The 25,863-nt window shown below is 39.7% G+C and overlaps 1 protein-coding gene and 1 long non-coding RNA gene across 3 annotated transcripts in view; both read right to left on the bottom strand.

Annotated features, from left to right (window-relative positions):
- Positions 1-10,801, bottom strand: part of LOC127142885 (uncharacterized) — a 17,559-nt gene extending 6,758 nt beyond the window's left edge. The window contains exons 1-8 of one of the 2 annotated variants that reach the window (XR_007813985.1): positions 10,616-10,801; positions 8,525-8,972; positions 7,418-7,865; positions 6,198-6,645; positions 4,877-5,324; positions 3,767-4,214; positions 2,659-3,106; positions 1,080-1,459 (exon numbers count right to left, since the gene is read on the bottom strand). This is a non-coding gene — a long non-coding RNA (uncharacterized LOC127142885). The remainder of the gene's footprint in view (positions 1-1,079; positions 1,460-2,658; positions 3,107-3,766; positions 4,215-4,876; positions 5,325-6,197; positions 6,646-7,417; positions 7,866-8,524; positions 8,973-10,615) is intronic. The other variant, XR_007813986.1, reaches the window with a different exon arrangement.
- A 753-nt stretch (positions 10,802-11,554) lies between these two features.
- plekha7a (pleckstrin homology domain containing, family A member 7a) overlaps positions 11,555-25,863 on the bottom strand; it is a 123,668-nt gene continuing 109,359 nt past the window's right edge. The window contains 16 exon segments of the mRNA XM_051073171.1: positions 11,555-12,252; positions 13,143-13,183; positions 13,980-14,113; positions 14,421-14,554; positions 15,484-15,657; positions 19,195-19,458; positions 19,913-19,995; positions 20,667-20,763; positions 20,918-21,112; positions 21,269-21,399; positions 21,555-21,666; positions 21,989-22,090; positions 22,393-22,542; positions 23,001-23,081; positions 24,262-24,327; positions 25,721-25,774. Of these exon segments, the coding sequence (XP_050929128.1) occupies positions 13,158-13,183; positions 13,980-14,113; positions 14,421-14,554; positions 15,484-15,657; positions 19,195-19,458; positions 19,913-19,995; positions 20,667-20,763; positions 20,918-21,112; positions 21,269-21,399; positions 21,555-21,666; positions 21,989-22,090; positions 22,393-22,542; positions 23,001-23,081; positions 24,262-24,327; positions 25,721-25,774 (1,803 nt within the window). The 3' untranslated portion in view covers positions 11,555-12,252; positions 13,143-13,157.

The following is a 25,863-nucleotide window of genomic DNA, read 5'->3' on the forward strand; positions in this document are numbered from 1 at the left end:
TTTTTTGACAGTTTTCAACGCCTTACTGTACTATGACATTTCTTGACAGTTTTTGACGCCTTACAGTACTATATTTTTGGCACCTTACTATACGATGACATTTTTTGACACCTCACTACACCATGATATTTTTTGACAGTTTTTGGCACCTTACTATACTATGACATTTTTTGACAGTTTTTGACACCTTACTATATTATAACATTTTTGATACCTTACTGTACTATGACATTTTTTGACAGTTTTCAACGCCTTACTACACTATGATATTTTTTGACAGTTTTTGACACCTTACTATGACGTTTTTTGACACCTTACTATACTTTGAAATTTTTTGATAATTTTCGATGCCTTACCATACTCTGACAGTTTTTGACGCCTTATTATACTATCGCATTTTTTGGTCGTTTTTGACACCTTATGATACTGTAGTTTTTGACCATTTTTTGCCGTTTTTTGACACATTACTATAGTATGACACTTTTTGACCATTTTTGACTCCTTACTACCCTATGACATTTTTTGATGCCTTACTATACTGTGAAATGTTTTGACCATTTTTGACACCTTAATATACTATGAAAGTTTTGGTGCCTTACTATACTATGACATTTTTTGAGTTTTTGACACCTAACTATACTATGACATTTTTTTGACCATTTTTAACATCTTATAATACTAAAATGCTTTTTGACGCTTTGACATGTGACACATTTTTACCTTATAATTTGACATTTTTTGATGGTTTTTAATGTCATTCTATACTATGATGTTTTTTGACACCTTACTACCCTATGACATTTTTGGATGATTTCATGACCTTTTTGATGCCTTACTACACTATGACATCTTTTTTATGCCTTATTGACTTTGTTTGACAGATGTCTTACTACTGTGATTTATTTTGTATTACTTCTGACTAACTTTTACATTACTTCTATTAATACAAATTACATTGTTTTTATTTTGCAAATTACTTCTATTTATAACACTTTCCTAATATCCTGACTACTGAGCATAAACAGTTTAATATCAGTGCTCTGTGTTGGACAGTTGATGTAAAGCTGTTTGTGAATTACCTGGAGGCCTCTGTCCTGGTCTCAAAGAGCTTCCTCATTGTACGGTGGCTCTCTGCAATCATGGACTGCATCCCTGTGATCACGGACAATGTCTCTGAGATTATGGACAAAGTCTCTGTGACCATCAACAATGTCTCCATGATCATGCCGTCGAATCGAGGAACCACAGTGTCTCTACCGATTCTTGCGCAGAGCTCTTCGAAGCATGGGACAATGTCTCTGATCATGGAAAACGTCTCTCTCATCTTTGACAAGGTCTCTGCGATCATGGACAATGTCTCTGATCGTGGAGAATGTCTCCCTCATCCTCAACAATGTCTCTCCGATCATGGACCATGTCTCTGCGATCGTGGACGATGACATGGACGAAGTGGTGACACCTGGAGGAATCAAAGAGAAACATACAAAGGAAAATGATCAATACACTACTACCTATTCTTCATCCATACTTTAACCATGAAAACTCAGATAAATATTCAACATTACAGCTGAACCAGAACATTTAACAAACATTAGGGGGCTATCTCAGAAAATGAACAGTTAACTGTCTACTCCTGAAGAACCAACAACAACAAATATTTGTTAAAAAGTAAAATGATTATTAATTATGTGTCTACCAACTAATCACTTAAGCAATCATGTATGTTACTGTGAACTGCACAACAATAAACACTACCAGTAAAGTACATTTTTGAATGCAAGATTTAAACTTTTGTTATGTGTATGTCTTCCACCACAGACAGTCACTAACAGAACCATTATTTCACATTTAAACCCCCTTCCTATTAACACATATCTTAAATGTTAATTTGTTTTGTGTTGTTTAAAAACAAATTTACAAAGATCTTAACAGCAGCTTCTGTGAAAAAAATAAAGTAGTTAAGTAAAGAAGTGTAGAACTGGTCTTTATACAGTGTAAAGACATTTTTAAAATCACTCTCTGACCAACAATTAAAATTAACACGTTATGAACAACTCACTCCAATATTTTATTTGTAGAACTGATATTGTTTTGTACGGTGTAGTCCAGTGTGTCTAGTACATACACATAATTAAGAATTCCTGATCATGTACAAACAAACTGAAGTTAAGATGTTTTTCAATCCAATTTTTACTGGTCCTTAACAATAACAATCCAAGAAGGACAATTTAGCATTTGTTGGTTCTGATGAGTTTGATATTTTTGATCACTTTTGGCATTTTTGATGTCTTATTATAGTGTGACATTTTTACTGCTATTTTGGATTACTATTACTTCCGCATTGCTTTTATATTACATATTACTTTTACTGTTCATTCTAATTTTAGATTACTTACCAGATTACTTACTATTACATATTACTTCTAAATTTACAGATAACTTTTAATATTGCAAACTACATATAATGACAGATTTCTTTGACAATTATATCTTACTTCTGATATTGCTAATTACTTTCATATTACTATTTATAAATTATTTTTTTATTGCATATTATTCTTAATATTACACTTTCCTAATATACTGACTACTGAGCATAAACAGTTTAATGTCAGTGCTCTGTGTTGGACAGTTGATGTAAAGCTGTTTGTGAATTACCTGGACACCTCAGTCCTGATGTCAAAGAACTTCTTTATTGTACAAAGACTCTCTGTGATCGTGGACTACGTCTCTGTGATCGCGGACAATGTCTCTGAGATTATGGACAAAGTTTCTGTGATCATGGACAATGTCTTTGTGATCGTGGACGATGTCTCTGAGATCATAGATGCTGTCTCTGTGACCATCAACAATGTCTCCATGATCGCGGGCAGTGCCGTCAAATCGGTGACCCCCGTCTCCGCCGATTCTATCGCAAGGTCTCTACGAAGCATGGGACAATGTCTCTGATCATGGACAACGTCTCTCTCATCTTTGACAAGGTCTCTGCGATCGTGGACAACGTCTCTGATCGTGGACGATGTCTCCCTCATCCTCAACAATGTCTCTCCGATCACGGACCATGTCTCTGCGATTGTGGACGATGTCGTGGACGAAGTGGTGACACCTGGAGGAATCAAAGAGAAACATAAAAAGGAAAATGATCAGTACACTACTACCTATTCCTCATCAACAGTTTAACCACCAAAACACAGATAAATATTCACAGTACAGATGGACCAGAAACGTTAACAAAACATTTTATGCCTTATTATACTAGGACGTCTTCATGCCTTACTATAGTATATTATTTTCATAGAATTTTTGATACTTCACTATACTACCCAACCAGCTGAGGCAGATGCCCGCCCGCCCACCCTTAGTCTGCTTCTGTTCAAGGTTTCTACCTCTTAAAGGAAGTTTTTTCTTGCCATTGTCGCCTAGTGTTGCTCATGGTGGGAATTGTTGGGTCTCTTTCTGTTAAATAATATAGAAGAGTACGGTCTAGACACTATACTATACCATGACATTTTTTGTCTTACTACATCATGACTTTTTTTTTTTTTAACAGTTTTTGATGTCTTACTACTGTGATTTATTTTGTACTACTTCTGAGATTGCCAATTATTTTTACATTACTTCTATTAATACAGATCACTTATACATAGTTTTTATTTTGCAGATTACTTCTAAATAACACTTTCCTAATATATTGACTACTGAGCATAAACAGTTTAATGTCAGTGCTCTGTGTTGGACAGATGATGTAAAGCTGTTTGTGAATTACCTGGAGGCCTCAGTCCTGGTCTCAAAGAACTTCCTCACTGTACGGCGGCTCTCTGCGATCGTGGACTACGTCTCTGTGATCGCGGACAATGTCTCTGAGATTATGGACAAAGTCTCTGTGATCATGGACAATGTCTTTGTGATCGTGGACGATGTCTCTGAGATCATAGACGCTGTCTCTGTGACCATCAACAATGTCTCCATGATCGCGGGCAGTGCCGTCAAATCGGTGACCCCCGTCTCCGCCGATTCTATCGCAAGGTCTCTACGAAGCATGGGACAATGTCTCTGATCATGGACAACGTCTCTCTCATCTTTGACAAGGTCTCTGCGATCGTGGACAACGTCTCTGATCGTGGACGATGTCTCCCTCATCCTCAACAATGTCTCTCCGATCACGGACCATGTCTCTGCGATTGTGGACGATGTCGTGGACGAAGTGGTGACACCTGGAGGAATCAAAGAGAAACATAAAAAGGAAAATGATCAGTACACTACTACCTATTCCTCATCAACAGTTTAACCACCAAAACACAGATAAATATTCACAGTACAGATGGACCAGAAACGTTAACAAAACATTTTATGCCTTATTATACTAGGACGTCTTCATGCCTTACTATAGTATATTATTTTCATAGAATTTTTGATACTTCACTATACTACCCAACCAGCTGAGGCAGATGCCCGCCCGCCCACCCTTAGTCTGCTTCTGTTCAAGGTTTCTACCTCTTAAAGGAAGTTTTTTCTTGCCATTGTCGCCTAGTGTTGCTCATGGTGGGAATTGTTGGGTCTCTTTCTGTTAAATAATATAGAAGAGTACGGTCTAGACACTATACTATACCATGACATTTTTTGTCTTACTACATCATGACTTTTTTTTTTTTTTTAACAGTTTTTGATGTCTTACTACTGTGATTTATTTTGTACTACTTCTGAGATTGACAATTATTTTTACATTACTTCTATTAATATAGATCACTTATACATTGTTTTTATTTTGCAGATTACTTCTAAATAACACTTTCCTAATATACTGACTACTGAGCATAAACAGTTTAATGTCAGTGCTCTGTGTTGGACAGTTGATGTAAAGCTGTTTGTGAATTACCTGGAGGCCTCAGTCCTGGTCTCAAAGAACTTCCTCACTGTACGGCGGCTCTCTGCGATCGTGGACTACGTCTCTGTGATCGCGGACAATGTCTCTGAGATTATGGACAAAGTCTCTGTGATCATGGACAATGTCTTTGTGATCGTGGACGATGTCTCTGAGATCATAGACGCTGTCTCTGTGACCATCAACAATGTCTCCATGATCGCGGGCAGTGCCGTCAAATCGGTGACCCCCGTCTCCGCCGATTCTATCGCAAGGTCTCTACGAAGCATGGGACAATGTCTCTGATCATGGACAACGTCTCTCTCATCTTTGACAAGGTCTCTGCGATCGTGGACAACGTCTCTGATCGTGGACGATGTCTCCCTCATCCTCAACAATGTCTCTCCGATCACGGACCATGTCTCTGCGATTGTGGACGATGTCGTGGACGAAGTGGTGACACCTGGAGGAAATCAAAGAGAAACATACAAAGGAAAATGATCAATACACTACTACCTATTCTTCATCCATACTTTAACCATGAAAACTCAGATAAATATTCAACATTACAGCTGAACCAGAACATTTAACAAACATTAGGGGGCTGTCTCAGAAAATGAACAGTTAACTGTCTACTCCTGAAGAACCAACAACAACAAATATTTGTTAAAAAGTAAAATGATTACTAATTATGTGTCTATCAACTAATCACTGAAGCAGTCATGTTACTGTGAACTGCACAACAATAAACACTACCAGTAAAGTACATTTTTGAATGCAAGATTTAAACTTTTGTTATGTGTATGTCTTCCACCACAGACAGTCACTAACAGAACCATTATTTCACATTTAAACCCCCTTCCTATTAACACATATCTTAAATGTTAATTTGTTTTGTGTTGTTTAAAAACAAATTTACAAAGATCTTAACAGCAGCTTCTGTGAAAAAAATAAAGTAGTTAAGTAAAGAAGTGTAGAACTGGTCTTTATACAGTGTAAAGACATTTTTAAAATCACTCTCTGACCAACAATTAAAATTAACACACATTACGAACAACTCACTCCAATATTTTATTTGTAGAACTGATACTGTTTTGTACGGTTTAGTCTAGTCCTGATCATGTACAATCAAACTGAAGTTAAGATATTTTGTACTACTTCTGAGATTGCCAATTATTTTTACATTACTTCCATTAATATAGATCACTTATACATTGTTTTTATTTTACAGATTACTTTTAAATAACACTTTCCTAATATACTGACTACTGAGCATAAACAGTTTAATGTCAGTGCTCTGTGTTGGATAGTTGATGTAAAGCTGTTTGTGAATTACCTGGAGGCCTCAGTCCTGGTCTCAAAGAACTTCTTTATTGTACAAAGACTCTCTGTGATCGTGGACTACGTCTCTGTGATCGCGGACAATGTCTCTGAGATTATGGACAAAGTCTCTGTGATCATGGACAATGTCTTTGTGATCGTGGACGATGTCTCTGAGATCATAGACGCTGTCTCTGTGACCATCAACAATGTCTCCATGATCGCGGGCAGTGCCGTCAAATCGGTGACCCCCGTCTCCGCCGATTCTATCGCAAGGTCTCTACGAAGCATGGGACAATGTCTCTGATCATGGACAACGTCTCTCTCATCTTTGACAAGGTCTCTGCGAACATGGACAACGTCTCTGATCGTGGACGATGTCTCCCTCATCCTCAACAATGTCTCTCCGATCACGGACCATGTCTCTGCGATTGTGGACGATGTCGTGGACGAAGTGGTGACACCTGGAGGAATCAAAGAGAAACATAAAAAGGAAAATGATCAGTACACTACTACCTATTCCTCATCAACAGTTTAACCACCAAAACACGGATAAATATTCACAGTACAGATGGACCAGAAACGTTAACAAAACATTTTATGCCTTATTATACTAGGACGTCTTCATGCCTTACTATAGTATATTATTTTCATAGAATTTTTGATACTTCACTATACTACCCAACCAGCTGAGGCAGATGCCCGCCCGCCCACCCTTAGTCTGCTTAGGACGTCTTCATGCCTTACTATAGTATATTATTTTCATAGAATTTTTGATACTTCACTATACTACCCAACCAGCTGAGGCAGATGCCCGCCCGCCCACCCTTAGTCTGCTTCTGTTCAGGTTTCTACCTCTTAAAGGAAGTTTTTTCTTGCCATTGTCGCCTAGTGTTGCTCATGGTGGGAACTGTTGGGTCTCTTTCTGTTAAATAATATAAAAGAGTACGGTCTAGACACTATACTATACCATGACATTTTTTGTCTTACTACATCATGACTTTTTTTTTTTTTTAACAGTTTTTGATGTCTTACTACTGTGATTTATTTTGTACTACTTCTGAGATTGACAATTATTTTTACATTACTTCTATTAATACAGATCACTTATACATAGTTTTTATTTTGCAGATTACTTCTAAATAACACTTTCCTAATATACTGACTACTGAGCATAAACAGTTTAATGTCAGTGCTCTGTGTTGGACAGTTGATGTAAAGCTGTTTGTGAATTACCTGGAGGCCTCAGTCCTGGTCTCAAAGAACTTCCTCACTGTACGGCGGCTCTCTGCGATCGTGGACTACGTCTCTGTGATCGCGGACAATGTCTCTGAGATTATGGACAAAGTCTCTGTGATCATGGACAATGTCTTTGTGATCGTGGACGATGTCTCTGAGATCATAGACGCTGTCTCTGTGACCATCAACAATGTCTCCATGATCGCGGGCAGTGCCGTCAAATCGGTGACCCCCGTCTCCGCCGATTCTATCGCAAGGTCTCTACGAAGCATGGGACAATGTCTCTGATCATGGACAACGTCTCTCTCATCTTTGACAAGGTCTCTGCGAACATGGACAACGTCTCTGATCGTGGACGATGTCTCCCTCATCCTCAACAATGTCTCTCCGATCACGGACCATGTCTCTGCGATTGTGGACGATGTCGTGGACGAAGTGGTGACACCTGGAGGAATCAAAGAGAAACATAAAAAGGAAAATGATCAGTACACTACTACCTATTCCTCATCAACAGTTTAACCACCAAAACACAGATAAATATTCACAGTACAGATGGACCAGAAACGTTAACAAAACATTTTATGCCTTATTATACTAGGACGTCTTCATGCCTTACTATAGTATATTATTTTCATAGAATTTTTGATACTTCACTATACTACCCAACCAGCTGAGGCAGATGCCCGCCCGCCCTTAGTCTGCTTCTGTTCAAGGTTTCTACCTCTTAAAGGAAGTTTTTTCTTGCCATTGTCGCCTAGTGTTGCTCATGGTGGGAACTGTTGGGTCTCTTTCTGTTAAATAATATAAAAGAGTACGGTCTAGACACTATACTATACCATGACATTTTTTGTCTTACTACATCATGACTTTTTTTTTTTTTTTTAACAGTTTTTGATGTCTTACTACTGTGATTTATTTTGTACTACTTCTGAGATTGACAATTATTTTTACATTACTTCTATTAATACAGATCACTTATACATAGTTTTTATTTTGCAGATTACTTCTAAATAACACTTTCCTAATATACTGACTACTGAGCATAAACAGTTTAATGTCAGTGCTCTGTGTTGGACAGTTGATGTAAAGCTGTTTGTGAATTACCTGGAGGCCTCAGTCCTGGTCTCAAAGAACTTCCTCACTGTACGGCGGCTCTCTGCGATCGTGGACTACGTCTCTGTGATCGCGGACAATGTCTCTGAGATTATGGACAAAGTCTCTGTGATCATGGACAATGTCTTTGTGATCGTGGACGATGTCTCTGAGATCATAGACGCTGTCTCTGTGACCATCAACAATGTCTCCATGATCGCGGGCAGTGCCGTCAAATCGGTGACCCCCGTCTCCGCCGATTCTATCGCAAGGTCTCTACGAAGCATGGGACAATGTCTCTGATCATGGACAACGTCTCTCTCATCTTTGACAAGGTCTCTGCGATCGTGGACAACGTCTCTGATCGTGGACGATGTCTCCCTCATCCTCAACAATGTCTCTCCGATCACGGACCATGTCTCTGTGATTGTGGACGATATCGTGGACGAAGTGGTGACACCTGGAGGAAATCAAAGAGAAACATACAAAGGAAAATGATCAATACACTACTACCTATTCTTCATCCATACTTTAACCATGAAAACTCAGATAAATATTCAACATTACAGCTGAACCAGAACATTTAACAAACATTAGGGGGCTGTCTCAGAAAATGAACAGTTAACTGTCTACTCCTGAAGAACCAACAACAACAAATATTTGTTAAAAAGTAAAATGATTACTAATTATGTGTCTATCAACTAATCACTGAAGCAGTCATGTTACTGTGAACTGCACAACAATAAACACTACCAGTAAAGTACAGTTTTGAATGCAAGATTTAAACTTTTGTTATGTGTATGTCTTCCACCACAGACAGTCACTAACAGAACCATTATTTCACATTTAAACCCCCTTCCTATTAACACATATCTTAAATGTTAATTTGTTTTGTGTTGTTTAAAAAACAAATTTACAAAGATCTCAACAGCAGCTTCTGTGAAAAAAATAAAGTAGTTAAGTAAAGAAGTGTAGAACTGGTCTTTATACAGTGTAAAGACATTTTTAAAATCACTCTCTGACCAACAATTAAAATTAACACACATTACAAACAACTCACTCCAATATTTTATTTGTAGAACTGATACTGTTTTGTACGGTTTAGCCTAGTCCTGATCATGTACAATCAGACTGAAGTTAAGATATTTTGTACTACTTCTGAGATTGCTAATTACTTTTACATTACTTCTATTAATACAGATCACTTATACATTGTTTTTATTTTGCAGATTACTTCTATTTATAACACTTTTCTAATGTACTGACTACTGAGCATAAACAGTTTAATGTCAGTGCTCTGTGTTGGACAGATGATGTAAAGCTGTTTGTGAATTACCTGGAGGCCTCAGTCCTGGTTAATTTCCATAATGAAACAAGAAATGTAAAATGATCAGGAATGGACAGAGAACTACAGAGACGCAGTAAGAACGACCACAAAGAGACAAAGAAGCTGACCATAAATAGATGTAAAATAGCCAAGTGGTGCAATAAGACCACAAACGCACTCAAAATGATCACAACGACATGATAATCCACCATAAACTGACTTAAAATGACCAAGATGGAACACTAAATTACAAAGAAGCGGTATTGTAAAGGCATGCAAACGGAGCTGTAAACAGACAACTAAAGGGTTACCTTGCCCCCTTAAAGTGCCCACAACTCGCGTCAGGGACGTTACAAAAGCTAAGGCTAATGCTAACGCTCGCCACTAATGTTGACATCCAGGTGTAACACAACCAGGTACAGACGCAATGTAACACAAAATGACCACAAATAGACACAAAGCAACGACAAGGACAAGATAGACCATTACTAACTGTGTTAAAATTACCAAAATGGCTCACAAAGTTACAAAGAGCAAGATGTCGGCAAAATGACTGGACAAACACAACATGGATTTAAACGGCCTATCAAGAGCTCCTTGTGTTTTCACCCGTCCACGTTGGAGGTCCACAACTCATGTCAGGGACGCCTCAGTCACGGAAACACAAACACACTCTTACCCACGCGATATAAACGGCTGGAATGGAGCTAAGGTCAAAAGATATCACTGAAAGAGAAGGCTAATGCTAACGCTAGCCGCTAGCTCCTTAGCCTTACCTTCGAGCCGCAGGTGTATTCAGCATCCAGCCCCAGTAGAGTTCGACAAAAAGGGAGCTCCAAAGCTCGATCCAGGCTTCTTCGATGATAAAGTTTTGCCACAGTACGGACAAACCGAGGCCACGACTCAAAGGTTGGTTTTAATCTGTTTCCCCGAGCCTCTCTAGGCTCCTCCCAGCGGACCATTCACAATGACGACACATGACGCAAGCCAACAATAACCAATCGGTCGGGTCACTGTGCACCGCCAAGCAGCGGTTCTGATTGGTTGAATTACCAACAGTTTTATCGAAGAAAATGTACAAAGTGTAAGGCAAACATCCATAACGTGTAAAATATAATTGAAATGAATGTAAATGAAAAAGCCTAATTAAACCAGTTAGTCAGTTAGTTAGTTAGTTTTCTAATATCACATTGAGGTTTTGATTAATTAATTTCAGGGACTTGCCATTAAGTTGAAATTCATTATAGTAGCAACAGATACCAAAAACAATACTGTTAGAATGTATAACAGCATTGCTATGGTTTTGCTATTTATCCATGAACTGTTTCCAGAGCAGCTGGGTGTGAGAACATAAAATGAAGAGGTGGTCTGTTGTTTCAAATCACTTTTTCTAAAAGCACATGAATTGCTTTCAGAACCAAATCTTCATCTAAAAAGGGTAAATAACTATTTATTACTTTGTGGGGAATTTCTTTTGTTGTGGGTGGAAGTGGATATTAGTTAAAACAATGTATGCTGGTTGGAAATTTTAGGTGTGTTGATGCACCTGATTTGATGGTGGTTTGAAGCAAGTGCTTCATTGTAACAATCTTTATGCTCAGGCTACTGCAGCCTTTCTCTTTCTTCCATTTGCATTCCATGAGTAGGTGTATGAACAACTGCATGTCAACTTTATGCAACAATATACAACTCAATATAAAATGAACAGCACTGGATCATCCTGTATATGTTTTATTTATATTATGACAAAGAACAATGTTTTGTATCAGTGTAAAACATTAACAGGTGTATTATATTTTTTTAAAATAAAACCATCTTAAACTTTCAAAGAACACAGACAACAAATAATTAACTTGTTTTATCTAATATTTATTTTGTGTAATGACTTTTCATGTGTTAATCTATTACATTATATTCCACTGTATATGAGTTGATTGATAGGACCATGATCATTGTGTGACAGTGTTGAGAAAATGTACAGTAGAAATCAAAAGCAGGTGAAGCCACAGAATGAAATAAATAAATCATGTCAGATCATTACTACTGTTATCTGAGCATGTTTCATTACAGTCTTTGTGTTAACTGATAAAAAATACAGTCCAGATGGCACAACAAGTAATTGCAGATTTAAAAACAAAACAAAACAAAACAAAAAAACACTCGTGTTATAAATTACTTAGTTGTGCAATGTAAGTGCAGAAGCAGTAAAACTTGACTCTATTTCAAATCTACAAATCATCACTCTTGTAGAAACATGTATGTAGTTCTCAGTCATATGAAAAGGCTTTGTTACAAGTGAATCAATTCATTGGTAACTGCTGAAAAATGATTAGATCTTTCCCCTTCACAAGGAATCTCTTCTGTTTTGTGGTGTTGGTCGTTGCTGTGGATCAGTGCTCTGCAGCAGCTTTGGCTGAGAAGAAGAAAACACAGTGAAGACATCAGTATTTCCTCTTGCACTCAACATCTTATAGGTGCAAACATATCTTTAATTTGGATCACAAGTGTTTATGCAAATTAAAATACTTAATTTGCATAAGAAATTCTGATTTTAATAGGTTTCCAGTAGCTTTCATGAGGACCAACTGCTTCCAGAAGAAAATTGTTTTGTGTACTTTAGCAAATCTGATACCTGGGTCAGTTATATATATAATGCTTAACTTGAACTCACAGTAAAACAAACAGAAGAATCGATTTACCTCAACCCATTTGATGTAGACTGATTTATAGTAAAATACCACATTCGTAGGTCTGCAAGAGTTCAATCAAGTATTTTTTTATTTATATAGAGAACACAACTTGCACCAAAACACCATTTGCACACAGGAGGTCACCACATTTCACAGAAGCAGCCCTTTTGACACCAGAGCCACACTAATCAAAACAACAGCTGAGCCCAGAACAGAGAAACCAGGACTGCACACAGATTTTTTCACTGACTTGATATAAACAGGGAAGAAATTCCAACAACTACAAAATCTTCTGTCAAAGGTAAAATATGTTACTAGTAGTATTGTATTGTTTTCACTGATTTATTTTATTTTTCTGTTTCCTCACTCACATTATGCACAAAATGTAATATGTGGTTATCGTGCAACAGAATATTTTCTTAGGTTTACTTAGGAGACAAAAAACATAGTATATACTGAACATCACTAGCAGATTTTAAAAGAAAGTGTAAATCAGTAGTTTTTAAGGCTCTTTTTTTAGTGTAATCTGTGCACATTTCTGATCAAAGAGCATATACTGAGACACACAAGACAACAAATCCACACCACCAAAAAGGGAAATGGCAGGTTATACCTGGACCAGCCATGCTCACCGACTCTCCAGCCACTCAGTCCCTGCACACCAGGTACAACAACAAATCACATGTTGTCAGCCTAGGGTAGATTTATTATACAACAACAGTTGGGCTCGGGCAGCCTGTATCTAGTGGGAAAATAGCTTTCTTTTTGTGTTTTTTGTTTGTAGATTCACAGTATGTCTTTTTATAATTAATTGGAGGTTTACACTGCTGTTTTTTTATCTTCTCCATGGGGCTGCTGAAGGCTGATTTGTCTCTAGCTAGGACTATTTAAACTGGAGCGTTAGGAGAGGGTACATGCCCTACCTGTGAAGGTTGATACTGAGGTTAATGCTGCATTCACAACAGGTCACAAAGTCGAAAATTACAGGCTCAAATTCAGGAAAAAATATTTGAATGCATGAACAGGCTTGATTTTTATTCTCAGAAACTTGTACGAAAGTTCAGGTCCCATCTGTCATGACTGGTAGGAAGCGTAACACTATTTAATTACTTTTATCAGGTCATTCACTATTGTATGTGATATATTTACATTCTTAGTATATTAATGAAGGTGCTAACGTTTTGGAAAGACATTTGTATACTAGCCCACGGGTCTACGAATACAGGACATGTTCTGTCTTAGTCACAGCAAGCAGCATCAATAACTTGTTAATGTGTTCCTGGTAAAGACAACAAGACAGTGTGAAGGTGTTACCATAGGCATCCAAATTGTTTTCAGAGCTGATCTGTGAACACTGTTTTTCAGAATTCTGAAGTTTCCACTCGAAAGTTTGAGTTTACTGTCGTCTCAGATGCAGCATGAAGCCAAGGGAAGAGGTGAGCACACTAACCTGCAACCAGTCTGCTCTTCCTTGATGCCTCTGAGGCCAGTGTTTGAGACACGTTCATGATCCTCTCCTGCTGCTGCAGAGCTGAGTCCAGCTCACTGAAGTCTAATGGTGCAGATGGCTGTAAGTTCTGAACACTGTCGAAAGGACGCACACACACAAACACAACTGTAAACCAGGGAGTTTTTGGCATATTGGACTCAAACAACTGACTAATCACCTTTAGAAGACATGACACAGCAGAGTGACTATTCAGAGAAGCACACTGGAGGGAACTGGTACGTTTGCTTCATATTCAGTCTCCTTCAAAATCAATATAGTGGTAGTTTGATAAAATGATCCTGTTTCTAACATTACTGTATTCTTTATGTTACTGTCTGGGCCTCCAAAGCAAAGATCTAACAAAAACTAACATGACATAACACTCCTTTGAGTGTTGTCTACCTGGATTTGGCCAGGAGGTTCTTGATGCGCTTGGCCCTGCGGGAACGTTCCTCCAGCTCCTCTGCACTTGCAGGCTCGTCAGGGTCAGATTCTATGTAGCGCTCTGGGATGGGAACTTTTTGCGGTTTGGACAACTGCATATTGGATAGAAAGAGTTAGTTAGTCCCAAGGTTTAAGTTCCAGCCATGGTTTATTGGGCGCTACACCAAAACCATTGGCTTCTTGTGTTCTCCAGTGTTTCTATTACAGTGGAGATATACAACAGATATTAAGTCATTTGCTTGGTAATATATTGTCCATGATGACAGTGAGGAATTCCCTCTCAGATTTTATTATTACATTACTACATACTTACAGGAGTTGAGCCTGTGGAACTTAAGTTAAAACCACAGACTGTACATGAAAAAACTAGCATGAGAATTTACTGTATAAACAGTTGAACTAGCCATTTTTCCCCATTCATAATATATCTAACCTGTCATGTTGAAAATTATACTATTTAACGGTTTCTGACATTGTATAAAGATATTTAAATCACAAAAATAACTGTATCCACTTTCAAGCAGGGGACTGTGGCTGCTTTTATTCCAAAGTGAATAAAACCTTCAGGGCATACCACACACTGCATTTGGAACAGGTTGGTGATTGACAAAGGCAATGCCTGCCTGTTTCAAAAACCTGACTTTCATGGAAAATCCCTGTGTGTTGACTCACAGAAAGAGAGAGTGAAGGTTAAAAATGTCTTTGTTTTATGTGCTGTACATTCCTTTTTTCATGGCTGAAATATTGTAGATGTAATATAATCTTTACATACTTTGTGCAATCACAAGATTTAACAAAATTGGACTGGAGGTGGAGAAAATTAAGTACACTTACACCTATCCATGGGACCTTTAAGTGCATATTAAACCTGATGCATCACAGCAGCAGTGGAGGTATTATTGGATTAAAGGAGCTTTTTTCGTCTTCGATCCTGTGACTCTCGTGGAATGACTGCTTCTGAAATCACCTTCCATGTTTATTTATCAGGACTGAGACAGAGATCAGTCAGGTGTGTGTTTACCTCTCGGCTGATGTCCAGGTCGTAGTCAAGAGGCTCAACATCCACCTCTCGTATGCGTGTGGCCGTCACCGTCACCCACTCATCTGATTGAAACCTGCCTCTCTCCTTCACTTGGTTCCGTCCTTCGTCGCTCTGACCCTCCGCCCCCAGTCGCTCCTCCTGCCAATCAAACACCTACAAAGGGCAGGAGTCAGGATTACACAGCTACCCAGATAACTGTGAAAAACAGATGTGCCACCATCATTTTTCAGATGTTATTTAATCACAAAACATCAGTGTTACTGAACATATGTTTTAACTAGTTGTATGTAAGCAATATGCCTCTACCTGTGTTGATTAATCAGTTATTCAACTGATAGTAAATTAATTTGCAATAATTTCTCTAATTTTTTTTAAAAATGCAAAGAATTTACTGGTTCTATCTTCTCAAAACTGAATACTTGTTAGCAACTAGGAACTGTTGATCAGACAAAACAAGCAATTTGAAGAAGTGATCTTGAGCATTTTTACCACTTTTGGAAAAGTAATTACTGGTTGCAGTCCTAGCATTTTTTATATATCAGTGAGGGTTAATAAAAATGACTTTCAATCAAGTGAAAGAAAAGACAAACCCACACGGAGCAGAGGCAGACAGGGCAAAGAAGGGCAGTGGCAATCTTTTTGTGAGCAAAAGCAGTGGGGTTTATGGGGAGATGTTAAAACCAGCACTGACAGTAACACTGTTGTAACATGAATAGAGGTCTTCTTCACCATAGTCTCACTAGGTTACAGGATTTTATACCACAGTGTTTGGATGTTTTCTACAACATGTATTGTGTATAAGAGTGCTCCATACAGAGATGCTGTGGGCTATTTGGTTTAATATAACATATCACTGCAGTGAGTCTTGCCTCAGGTAGAGGGAGACAAATACAAATTTAACACCCCTGAACAAACAGGAATAATTAGAGTTTAGAATCATTACGACAGAAGGGACCCAGGCTGATGATTAGTCTGCGTTTCTGGAAGCTGCAATCATACACATATATACCACATCCTTCTCCCTGATGTACACCAGCACATTTGCATCTATAAAAATACTCTCTCATTTTCTGATGAGCACTTGTGTGTGTGTGTGTGTGTGTGTGTGTGTGTGTGTGTGTGGTGAGGGGTACTTGTAAGTATCCATCCAAGGAGCATCAAAGCCATGCATGCATCCTTCCCACTCCAGTAGCCTGCAGCAGGGTCTGATCTGTTGCTGTGTTCACATGCTCTGAGAAACACTGCATCCCATGCCTTGTTGTGCTCAGGAGAATCAATTGCACACAAAAAAAGGACAGAGAGAAAGAAAACCATGCAGATTCACAGATTCATTAAAACCCCCAGCAGATTAGGAAGAAGACAGCCAAGAGGAGGTTCAGAAGCAAGAAACTCTTTATTGTCGAGTGCAAATCTCTACATGATAGAAAAGAAAAGGGAAAAGAGTTGTGCGTTGCTTCTCAGTTACACAGAATTAGGTGATGATTAGCTGTTCGATTCTCTAAGTTCTCTACTATAAATTCTACTCTTCAGCTGAGCAACCTCCTGTAACTATTTTTCTCTTTGAGCTGATATACTGTACGTAGCTGTGGAAGGATAAAAGCAATATGGCGGACAAACTCTCCAGATTAATACTTGTCAGAAAAACAAGGAGCTGACAGCAGCACCGTGGAGAACCAAAACTGGAGTACGACACAGCACGGATTTTCAAAAGAATCTTCTACGTGTAGAGCGCTGTGAAGATTATTCGATTTGTCTGTCAACAGGACGTTATTCAACAGTTTTGATAATTCTTTACGTAATTTATCAAGTAAAAAAAACGGAAACACCTGCAGGTTTTTGCTGCTTTTCTGCATGTTATATATCTCTGGGTTTGGACAGTTGGTCTAATAAAACAATAATTTTTCATCATTTTCAGCGATTTTATTAACAAAAAGATCAATCAAAAAATAACACACTGATGAAGTTTTTTTTTTTTTTTGATAACTGTTGCAGCCCCAAATTAGTTTAAAGCAAAGCAGTCAAACCTTGCCACTGTACATGACCTATACTGTCCCTTTCTGACTTACCACACACACATACCATGACAAAGTTGTCTGCTCCTTGTTCATACGTTTTTTTTTTTTTTTTTATTGCGTTTCAGCCCAGTTGCTTGAACCTGTCCTGTATACTTATGATGCATATAACAGCACAGCATAGGCCACTTAAAAGTACTCAGGTTAGAGCACAGCTTCTCTTCCCATCTTTAATTGCGGCAATGTATTTATCAACCACTGTAAAACGTTAACAATAAGCTTTAAGTCCATACAAGAAAAGGCTGTATTAATGAGGATGTTATTTCAAATATAAAATGGTGTAAACATGTTTTATGCTGGTGGAGTTGATAAAATAAAATATGCTCTGGCTTTTATGGTTATATGCATTAAAAAGAGGTGAAAAGTAGTGGCAGAAGATCACAGGCTATGTATTGCTCGCTGTTATTGGGAAATTCGATATCAAGGATTTATGGGAAATGTAGTGTGATTACAGGCAGATCTCACAGCAGTCTGGTTATGAATATTTAACCTGTAATTATTATACCAATCTAGTAGTTATTATATGTCATGCTATCTTACGGAAGACTTTGACATTTCTGATGTTACTATATCACTTTTTTCACTCAGGTGTGTTAGCATTGTTAGCATTCCTCATTGAAACCAAGGGGCACAGCTAGCTGTTATCTAGCTTTAGTTTAAATGTCAAAGTCCTTTAGGGGTTAAAACCAGCAGTGTCCCCACATCTCCCTGACTTAATTCTGCGATCGCACAGAAAAGCAACCTTAAAGCTAGCTCTTGCATCGTTTCTGTAATTCTGTAGTGGAGACATATGCTTTAAACAAACCATGATTGATTGAAAATGTTGATTAAGGAGGTAAATTTGGGACAAAGGCAAAAGGATCATCAGCAAAACAAGGCACTTGGATTTCATCTGAAGAAAAGAAAGCAGGGAGGTGTGATCATGATTTGTGCCACTAGCATTGCCTCTTTCTTCATTTCATCAACCTGAAAACTTATTTTTTTCTTTTTTCCAACATTTCCCCCACTCCTCTATATGCTCTATATACCAAATCTCTACAAAATATAACTGTACAACTGTATACTGAAAATATCCCTCAGTAAATAAATAAAAGTGTACAAGTACACGGTATGTAGATGTACATAAATGGGCTCTTCTCTCTACTCTCTGGTGATTAAAACAGAGAAAGGAAGGCAGGGTGGTGCCTTCCTTTCCCTCCTTTTCTCAATGGATTTACATTCAGAATTGCGTCAGTGAGGTCCCACCAGGGGGCAGTGGTAACAAGGTTCACTTTAACCCCTGAACCTTTAAAAAAATAAAATAAACAGGGAGCAACTCTGTCCCAGTCCAAAACTAGACAAGCATTCCTCTCAATCCCCTGTGCTCGTTTTGTCTCCCATTGTTCTTAAAGCGTTAACCAAGCTAGCTAGCCAGCTGTAGCCAGTCCTGCCCTTTAGCTTGTTAGTGCTTGCGGCTAATGTCAACAACCACTGGTTACACAGCAGAGAGTGCTAGTGTGTTAGCATTCCTGCAAGGTTATTATGTGGCTGGGGGCTGAAGGGTGGCATAGCAGCAGTGGTGGTGAACGTGGTGCTCCCTGTGTCTGCTGCTGCTGCGCTGGGGTGGGTGGTAACGTACGGAGGGCGGAGGATCAGAGGTGTTGGAGGGCAGCCTGGAGGAGGAGGAGGAGCGTTGGCTGGTGATGGTGGAGGTGGAGAGGCCTGTGGAGGAGCGTTCCCCCTGGCTGAGGTTCCTCTTCCGCTCGCGGACCAGCGCCCTCTGGTGCCGCTTCATCCGCTCCAGCTGCTCCTCAGCGGTCATTCGGCCTCGAGTATAGCTGCTCGGGAGCTGCAGGGTCTCTGTAGGTGATGACAGAAGCTCCAAGGCACTCTTAGGTCTCTCCTGGTGAGACAGGGAAGGAGAAGAGAAACAAGGGGAATTGGAACAGGATGGAAATGAGAGAGGAGATGATTGGTTAGTGGCATATGAGAAGATGAAAAGCAGAGAGAATGAAAAGAGGATGAGAGATGGAGGAATATGAACAATGAAATAGTGTAGTGGGAGTCAAGTGTAAACAAAATGATGAGGGAGAAATGGAAAATAGCAATAATGAAAGCAACAGATTTAAACACTAAAGACTTGGCCTGTTTTCCTGATTACAATTACAAAGACTATCTGTTGCCATCATTCACTCAGAAAGTCTATAACCTGCATATCAAATGGTGCTTGTACATACTATTTGTGTTACATATATCAAAAAACATTAGATTGACAAACCAGGCCTGTGCAAACACTGAGTTTCTCCAGCTGATCACAGTTATTTGCAGATACCTCCATCCTTCTTGTCTGGACTCACCCTGGCTGCAGAAGTCCCAGGGCCTCTCCTTAGGGTGACGTAGGACGCGATGGAGTTGGATTGGTTCAGCTGAGATGAGGAGCCTGACAGACGTAGTTGTTAACAACATGAAAAGAAGCAGCACAGTTTGGTTTAGTTTCATCTGCATTGTGAAAAAAGCAGTGCACATCAGCAGTTAGAAAACATGCTCTCAAAGTTTGTTGTTACCGTAACTTAATTAATTAAAAACATTAACATTTTCACAAAATTAGAGTCTTTATTTTATAAAAATTGTCACCGAATTGAGAAGAATTTTAATAACACTCCACATGGTGGACCGTCTCCTCGAAACATCAGGCTCCTCTCAAGGGTGAAAAATTCAATTATTGAGGTAGAATTTATTACCAAGGTAAGCACTACATTTTCCACATTTTAACTGATGAAGCCTCTAGTCTGAAGATTGGATTTCTAATGAAAATTTGAGTCTTCCTGAACACAAACACACTTGCCAATACATATTTAAAGTTTTAATTAATTTATCTAAAACTTGCTGAAAACAAATTTCACAACCAACCACATCTCATTACACTTCTTAATGAGTAAAGTAAAAATTGTATGCAAGTGTGTGAATCATTATGCATGCATTTATGCTTGCATTTTAAAATAAGCTGCAGCCAGGTTGTGGGACACTGCTGGGGAATCACTGGCCTTAATAAAAAGGTTTGTTAAAGGGAAATGTGCAGTATATTTATGTCACGTGTTACTGTCCAGACACCTTTGTTTGGGAAATACTGGTAATCAACGTCAGACCCGGTGTTGTGGTGACTAATTCCTGGCAGCTCTGGTTCACTCAGGTACGATCGCAAGTCCGTCTGAAAGCAGAAAAGTTTAGACAGGAAGTTGGAGTGGCAGCGAAATCTTAATGGTCTTCATCTAAAGTAGGAGTTGTAAAGAATGTGAATCCAAAACACCAGATTAGATTTCTGAACGTTAAATCCCTCAATTTAAGATTAAACACGAGCGTACCTTACAGTCTCCATTGACAACATACTGCCCGCTCTCCCTGTCCCTCTTTCTCTCATCTGATTGACGTTTTAGTCCACGCACCGATGTATGGCGAATGACCGAGGCCTCTTTGGGGAGAGGAGGCACCACAGGGGGCGTCTCTTCATAGTCATAGAGGCGGGGCAGTGGTGGCCGGGGTGGAGCGCTGTCCTCTGCCTGGACAGTAACCAGGCACAAATGGAGAAAGTATTTCTGAAGTGCAGTAAGTGGTGCTGTACTGCTGATGCACAACAAACAATTAAACTAAACCCAGCAGTCATTCCTTAACCTCCACTGCTCTGTTGTTTTTCCAAGCAGAAGCATGATACTCACCCACTTTGGCACAGTGCTGTGAGGCAAAGTATGGGAGAGGATGCTGGGGATGGAGCTGCGAGGAGGAGGCTGGACCTCTGTGCTGTGAGAAGGCACTGCCGGGTCCGACACCGAAGGCACTAATTTCCTCTCTGGTGGGATGTGCAAACACAGACGCATCATGTTAAAGATTAAAACCAATAAATCTGGACCTTTGTAGCATCTTAAAAACTCTTTTCCCATCTTTTTCTATTTGTCATCAACTGTGAATCATTCACGCAGGGCTGGGCTGCTTTGGTCTTCCCACCTGGGTTCTGGACAGAGTCAATGGTGATCTTGTAGTTGGCTTTGCTGGCGCTCAGTCCTGCCATCACATCTTCGATCCTCCACAGCTCGCGCTTCATCTCTGCTTTCTCTTGCTACACATGGATGCAAACATTCGCCTGTTATTTGTAGCTTTCACTTCAGCCTTGGACCAACTTGATTTTCAATGTCAGACATTTGATAATTTATAAACATGCTGTGGAAAGAATTTAATAAAAGGACATGGAAGGTAAACAGGAAGTAAGATTTCAAATTGTCTGGAAAACTTTAGGAGGAACTAAACACAGACCGTCACCTCCGCAGAATCCACACATACTGTATACAAAACCCAGTCTGAGAGAAAGGCTAGATGCTCCACTTGAAGAACCAGATCTGGTAGTTTGGAGGTGAACTCTGAGCCACAGAATCAGGTCTCACCTGAGGGGTGGCGCTGTGGTTCATATGTGCGTGCAACGCCGTCCTCAACTGCTCTACTGATCTCTCCAGCCTGATGTACTCATCCCAGGCTTGTGCCATCTCCTGCATCACACACAAACGCACATACAGACACGGTTATAATGGTGTTTGTTGTTTCTCCACCTGCAATCACCTCATCTTTTACTCGGTTTAAGTGTTAGCTGGAAAGGGTACAGTAAAAAACTGCAAAACATTAATTGAAAATACAAGTAAACAAGTAAAATGTTTAATTTCTTGATCAGCACCTAGTGTTAAAAAAACATCCACAGTAAATACCTTAAGAATTAATCTAAGTAGATTTGGACCGGATGTTAAAATTTGACTTTTAGATAAACATACATGCACACACACATAGGCAGACATACTGTGGAGAGGCGAGATATCTGGGCCCTGATGGTGACCAGATCCTCCTGCAGCAGCCTCTGCTGATAGGCGATCTTGTGGACGTGGGTCGGCTGCTCCTGGAACTGCTCCATCTGCTGGTGGGACACATCCAGTACGCTCTCCAGTTTGTCCTGAAGGTGTGAGCAGAGAAGCAGGGTGAGGTCAAATAAGGCAACTATAGGATACTGCTCTCTTACAGTGACTATTCAGTGGGTAACAGGTATCCTGAAATGCCTCCAGATGGCAGCATGTTTCTACTGTCAATCATGAGTCAACTTCTGTGGTATTGTCTTACTTATGTTAAACTTAGTTCCTTCAGTTGGGGTTCTAAGTGTTTCTGGTCAGAGGCCTCGTTTCAGCTTTTCCCGTCAAGAAATTGAGAGTCAGAGTGTGTAAAATCAATCTCCTCTGTGGCTCAGCTGATAGCAGCAAATAAAACTCTGTCCTTGAATGCAGCACCATCATTGTAAACTTTCCTCTAATTTTCAAACATATGTGCGTGTAGACTCAGACTGACTGAGGTCAGCTGGTAAAATGAGATGGTTCAACTGACTGAGAACCTATATACAATAACTAGCAGAGTCTTTACCTTGTCCTCCTTCAGGGAGCTGATCCTCGCCTCCAGATCCTTCAGGATCTTGTCCTGCTCACATAACCGACTCAACTTCACCTGCAGGGGGAGACGCAGAGCTGAGCAGGTATAGAGAGATAGAGGTGACACTGGAAGAACTGCACGCTCTCTTCAAAAAATGCTTCTCAAGTGCTCACCAACATGTGACCTCTGATAATTAAGTGGCCCGTTTACGTAATTACAGCTTCCCCTTATCTCTGCAGCTGTAAAGGAATGTGCATGTGTATCTGGGTGTGTATGATTGTGGGATTATGTATAGTGATGTGTGTGTTTACATATGTCTTGTTCAGTGTTTGAGTACAGGCATGCAGGTTTGTAATACTTAATATTCATAGTTTCCCGTCTCCTCTGGACTCGCTCGGGTGTAATTACTGTGAGTGAGCCCATTAGACAAAGTGGGTGCGACCCACCTGACACTTTTAATTACAGTGTCATGGAGGCTCTGAGTCTTGTTAATTAATCCCCGATTAAACTTAGCAAACTTCAAGGCAAAGGTTGGATCACTATCATCCTGCGGTGAAACAACACCACAGTCGTGTAATAAGGTCGTGACTGAGCAGTTTGATGGGAACAAAGCGCTTATCCATACACATTTTACTCTATGGTAGTTTTTATATTCCATCAAATAAATTATTAATCCTGTTGTTGTCTCCACGGTGATGTTGCTGTTGGATGTAATCAAATATTCATCGCAGACAACATACTCATAAATTGTTTAAACACTTGTGTATGAGGCTTATGCTGAGAAATACTTTGCAAGTGAAAACAAGACAGTTTGAAAAAGCTGCAGGGAATTGTTTGGATTATCAAACTGAAAGAGTTATGGCATTTACCTACCAACACTCTCTGCATGCTGTTTTCCCCATTAAAGCTATGAGTAAAAGCTCACTACAGCCTCCTACACTTGAACCACAAGATCCATATTTTGTTTAGCATTAATTACCCTCACTTTTTTCCCAACTGAACCACAGCAGTCAGAGCTGCTCCCCTACATGTAAATATGCAATATATAAGGATAGAAAGTCATGAAATTTTGAAGATTTTTTTCATACAACTAAGTGCACCAGTTTATCTGAATTTTGTTGACATGTTTGGGAGACATGCCACAAACTAACAGAGAGAGTGAACCAAAATTATAACCTCTCTGACAGTGTCAAAAAAGAACTGGCTTGTAGTTAATGCACCCAACAGTGTAAGAGGGTCCTGAGCTTGTACTTACGTCCACATCACTTTCTGCAACCTTCACAGGTTTCCCTGACTCCTTAAGTGTCTGACTTCCAGCGACCTGGAAATTGGAAAATAAACATTTCCAGCTGTTGGTTATACGGTAAAACACAGTGTCAGACTCCATGGTGCATTAGTGCTGAAATAAAGGCGATACAGAACACAGAGACCAGCTACAAACTATTACAAGGCTGAGGCTGAGACAAACTCATCTGTGACATGTTCTTTTAGTCTCGTGTACATGACAATATGAGTGAGTTTTGGCACACAAAATCAGCTCTTGCCATGAAGAACACGATGGCTATGGACACGTTGAAGCCCTGCACAAAATGACATATCCATAAAATATTATATTATATATAACACTATACACAATGTCCCCTCCATTCAAAAAAGTTGCAGTATTTTTTTTTCTGAATGGGAAAATATTTGTTTTAGGAACACACAATGGACTGCCTGAGTTCAGGCGCTCACTTTGCGTTTTACTGGGGTTACTGACAGGGTTCTACAGTGCTAGAAAAACCCCCTGAAACACAGTTTGAAAAATGTTAAAATAGAGCACGTGTGCAAATTCAACAATGAGAAAATCAGCAGCTCTTTCTGGCACAGTAGAGCCCTGTGTTACTGTCAAGGAGGTGCAGCGTTTCAGAGACGATGGTAGAAGCAGCTGGCTTTTCAACCACCGAGGCCACAGCCACAGCCACAACACATGCACTGCCGAGCCATCCCATGCCCGCTATTCGACAGCACTGTCAACATCGCCACATGGGAGGGGAGGGTGGAGAGGTCGAAGGTCACGTGGACATAAGACATTTGATGCCAAGCCGTGAATGCGGTGCTGTAAGCAATGGGATGGTCTCTCTAGAACATGGACTCTCTAGACGCACACACTCACATACACACTACACACATGCGTCCCTATTCTGTAAAAACATGCACAAGCATAAATGTACACACTACAATACCACATTATACTTTTTTGCGGTAACGTATTCTGCACACAGACACACGTACGCACACGTACACATAGAGCTTACGTTCATTAGAGGCCTGAGTGGCCCAGCAGTGCAGTGCAGTAGTAAACTGTGAACTGCGAGGATCAGGGGCTCTAGAGCTCTGATCTGGGAGTTAAAAATCACAAAGACATGGAGCCGCAGTCACAAAATGGCGGCTGCTTTTGTGAGATGCTTCTAAAACCAGTCAAGAGTTAGAAGATCACTGCAAGAACTTGGGGATATTTGGTCCCGCACAGACGCCTGAACATCTCCATTTGTAGCTGCAACACACTAATGTCTTGGGGTCAACAGTTCAACATGGGCCAGAGTTTTGTCAGTAAGAAACACCAAGTTTGAGCTAGAGACAGAAGTAAAACACTAAACAGAACTTAAGCAAAAGAGAAGTTAAAATAAGTAACAGGGATCAGGGGATAAACTCTGTCCATCTCCATGTCTCACCTTTAGGTCCAGATACTCCAGGTCCTTCTTCAGCTGCATGTAGGTGTCATCAGCCTGGAGAGTGAGAGACATATGAGTGTAGATTTTTGAGTTCTGAATTAAATAATTCACAGAGTAATCTCAATCTACAGAAGCCTCACTGA

The sequence above is a fragment of the Lates calcarifer genome, linkage group LG10, assembly GCF_001640805.2.
Source record: "Lates calcarifer isolate ASB-BC8 linkage group LG10, TLL_Latcal_v3, whole genome shotgun sequence".
Classification (NCBI taxonomy): Eukaryota; Metazoa; Chordata; class Actinopteri; family Centropomidae; genus Lates; species Lates calcarifer.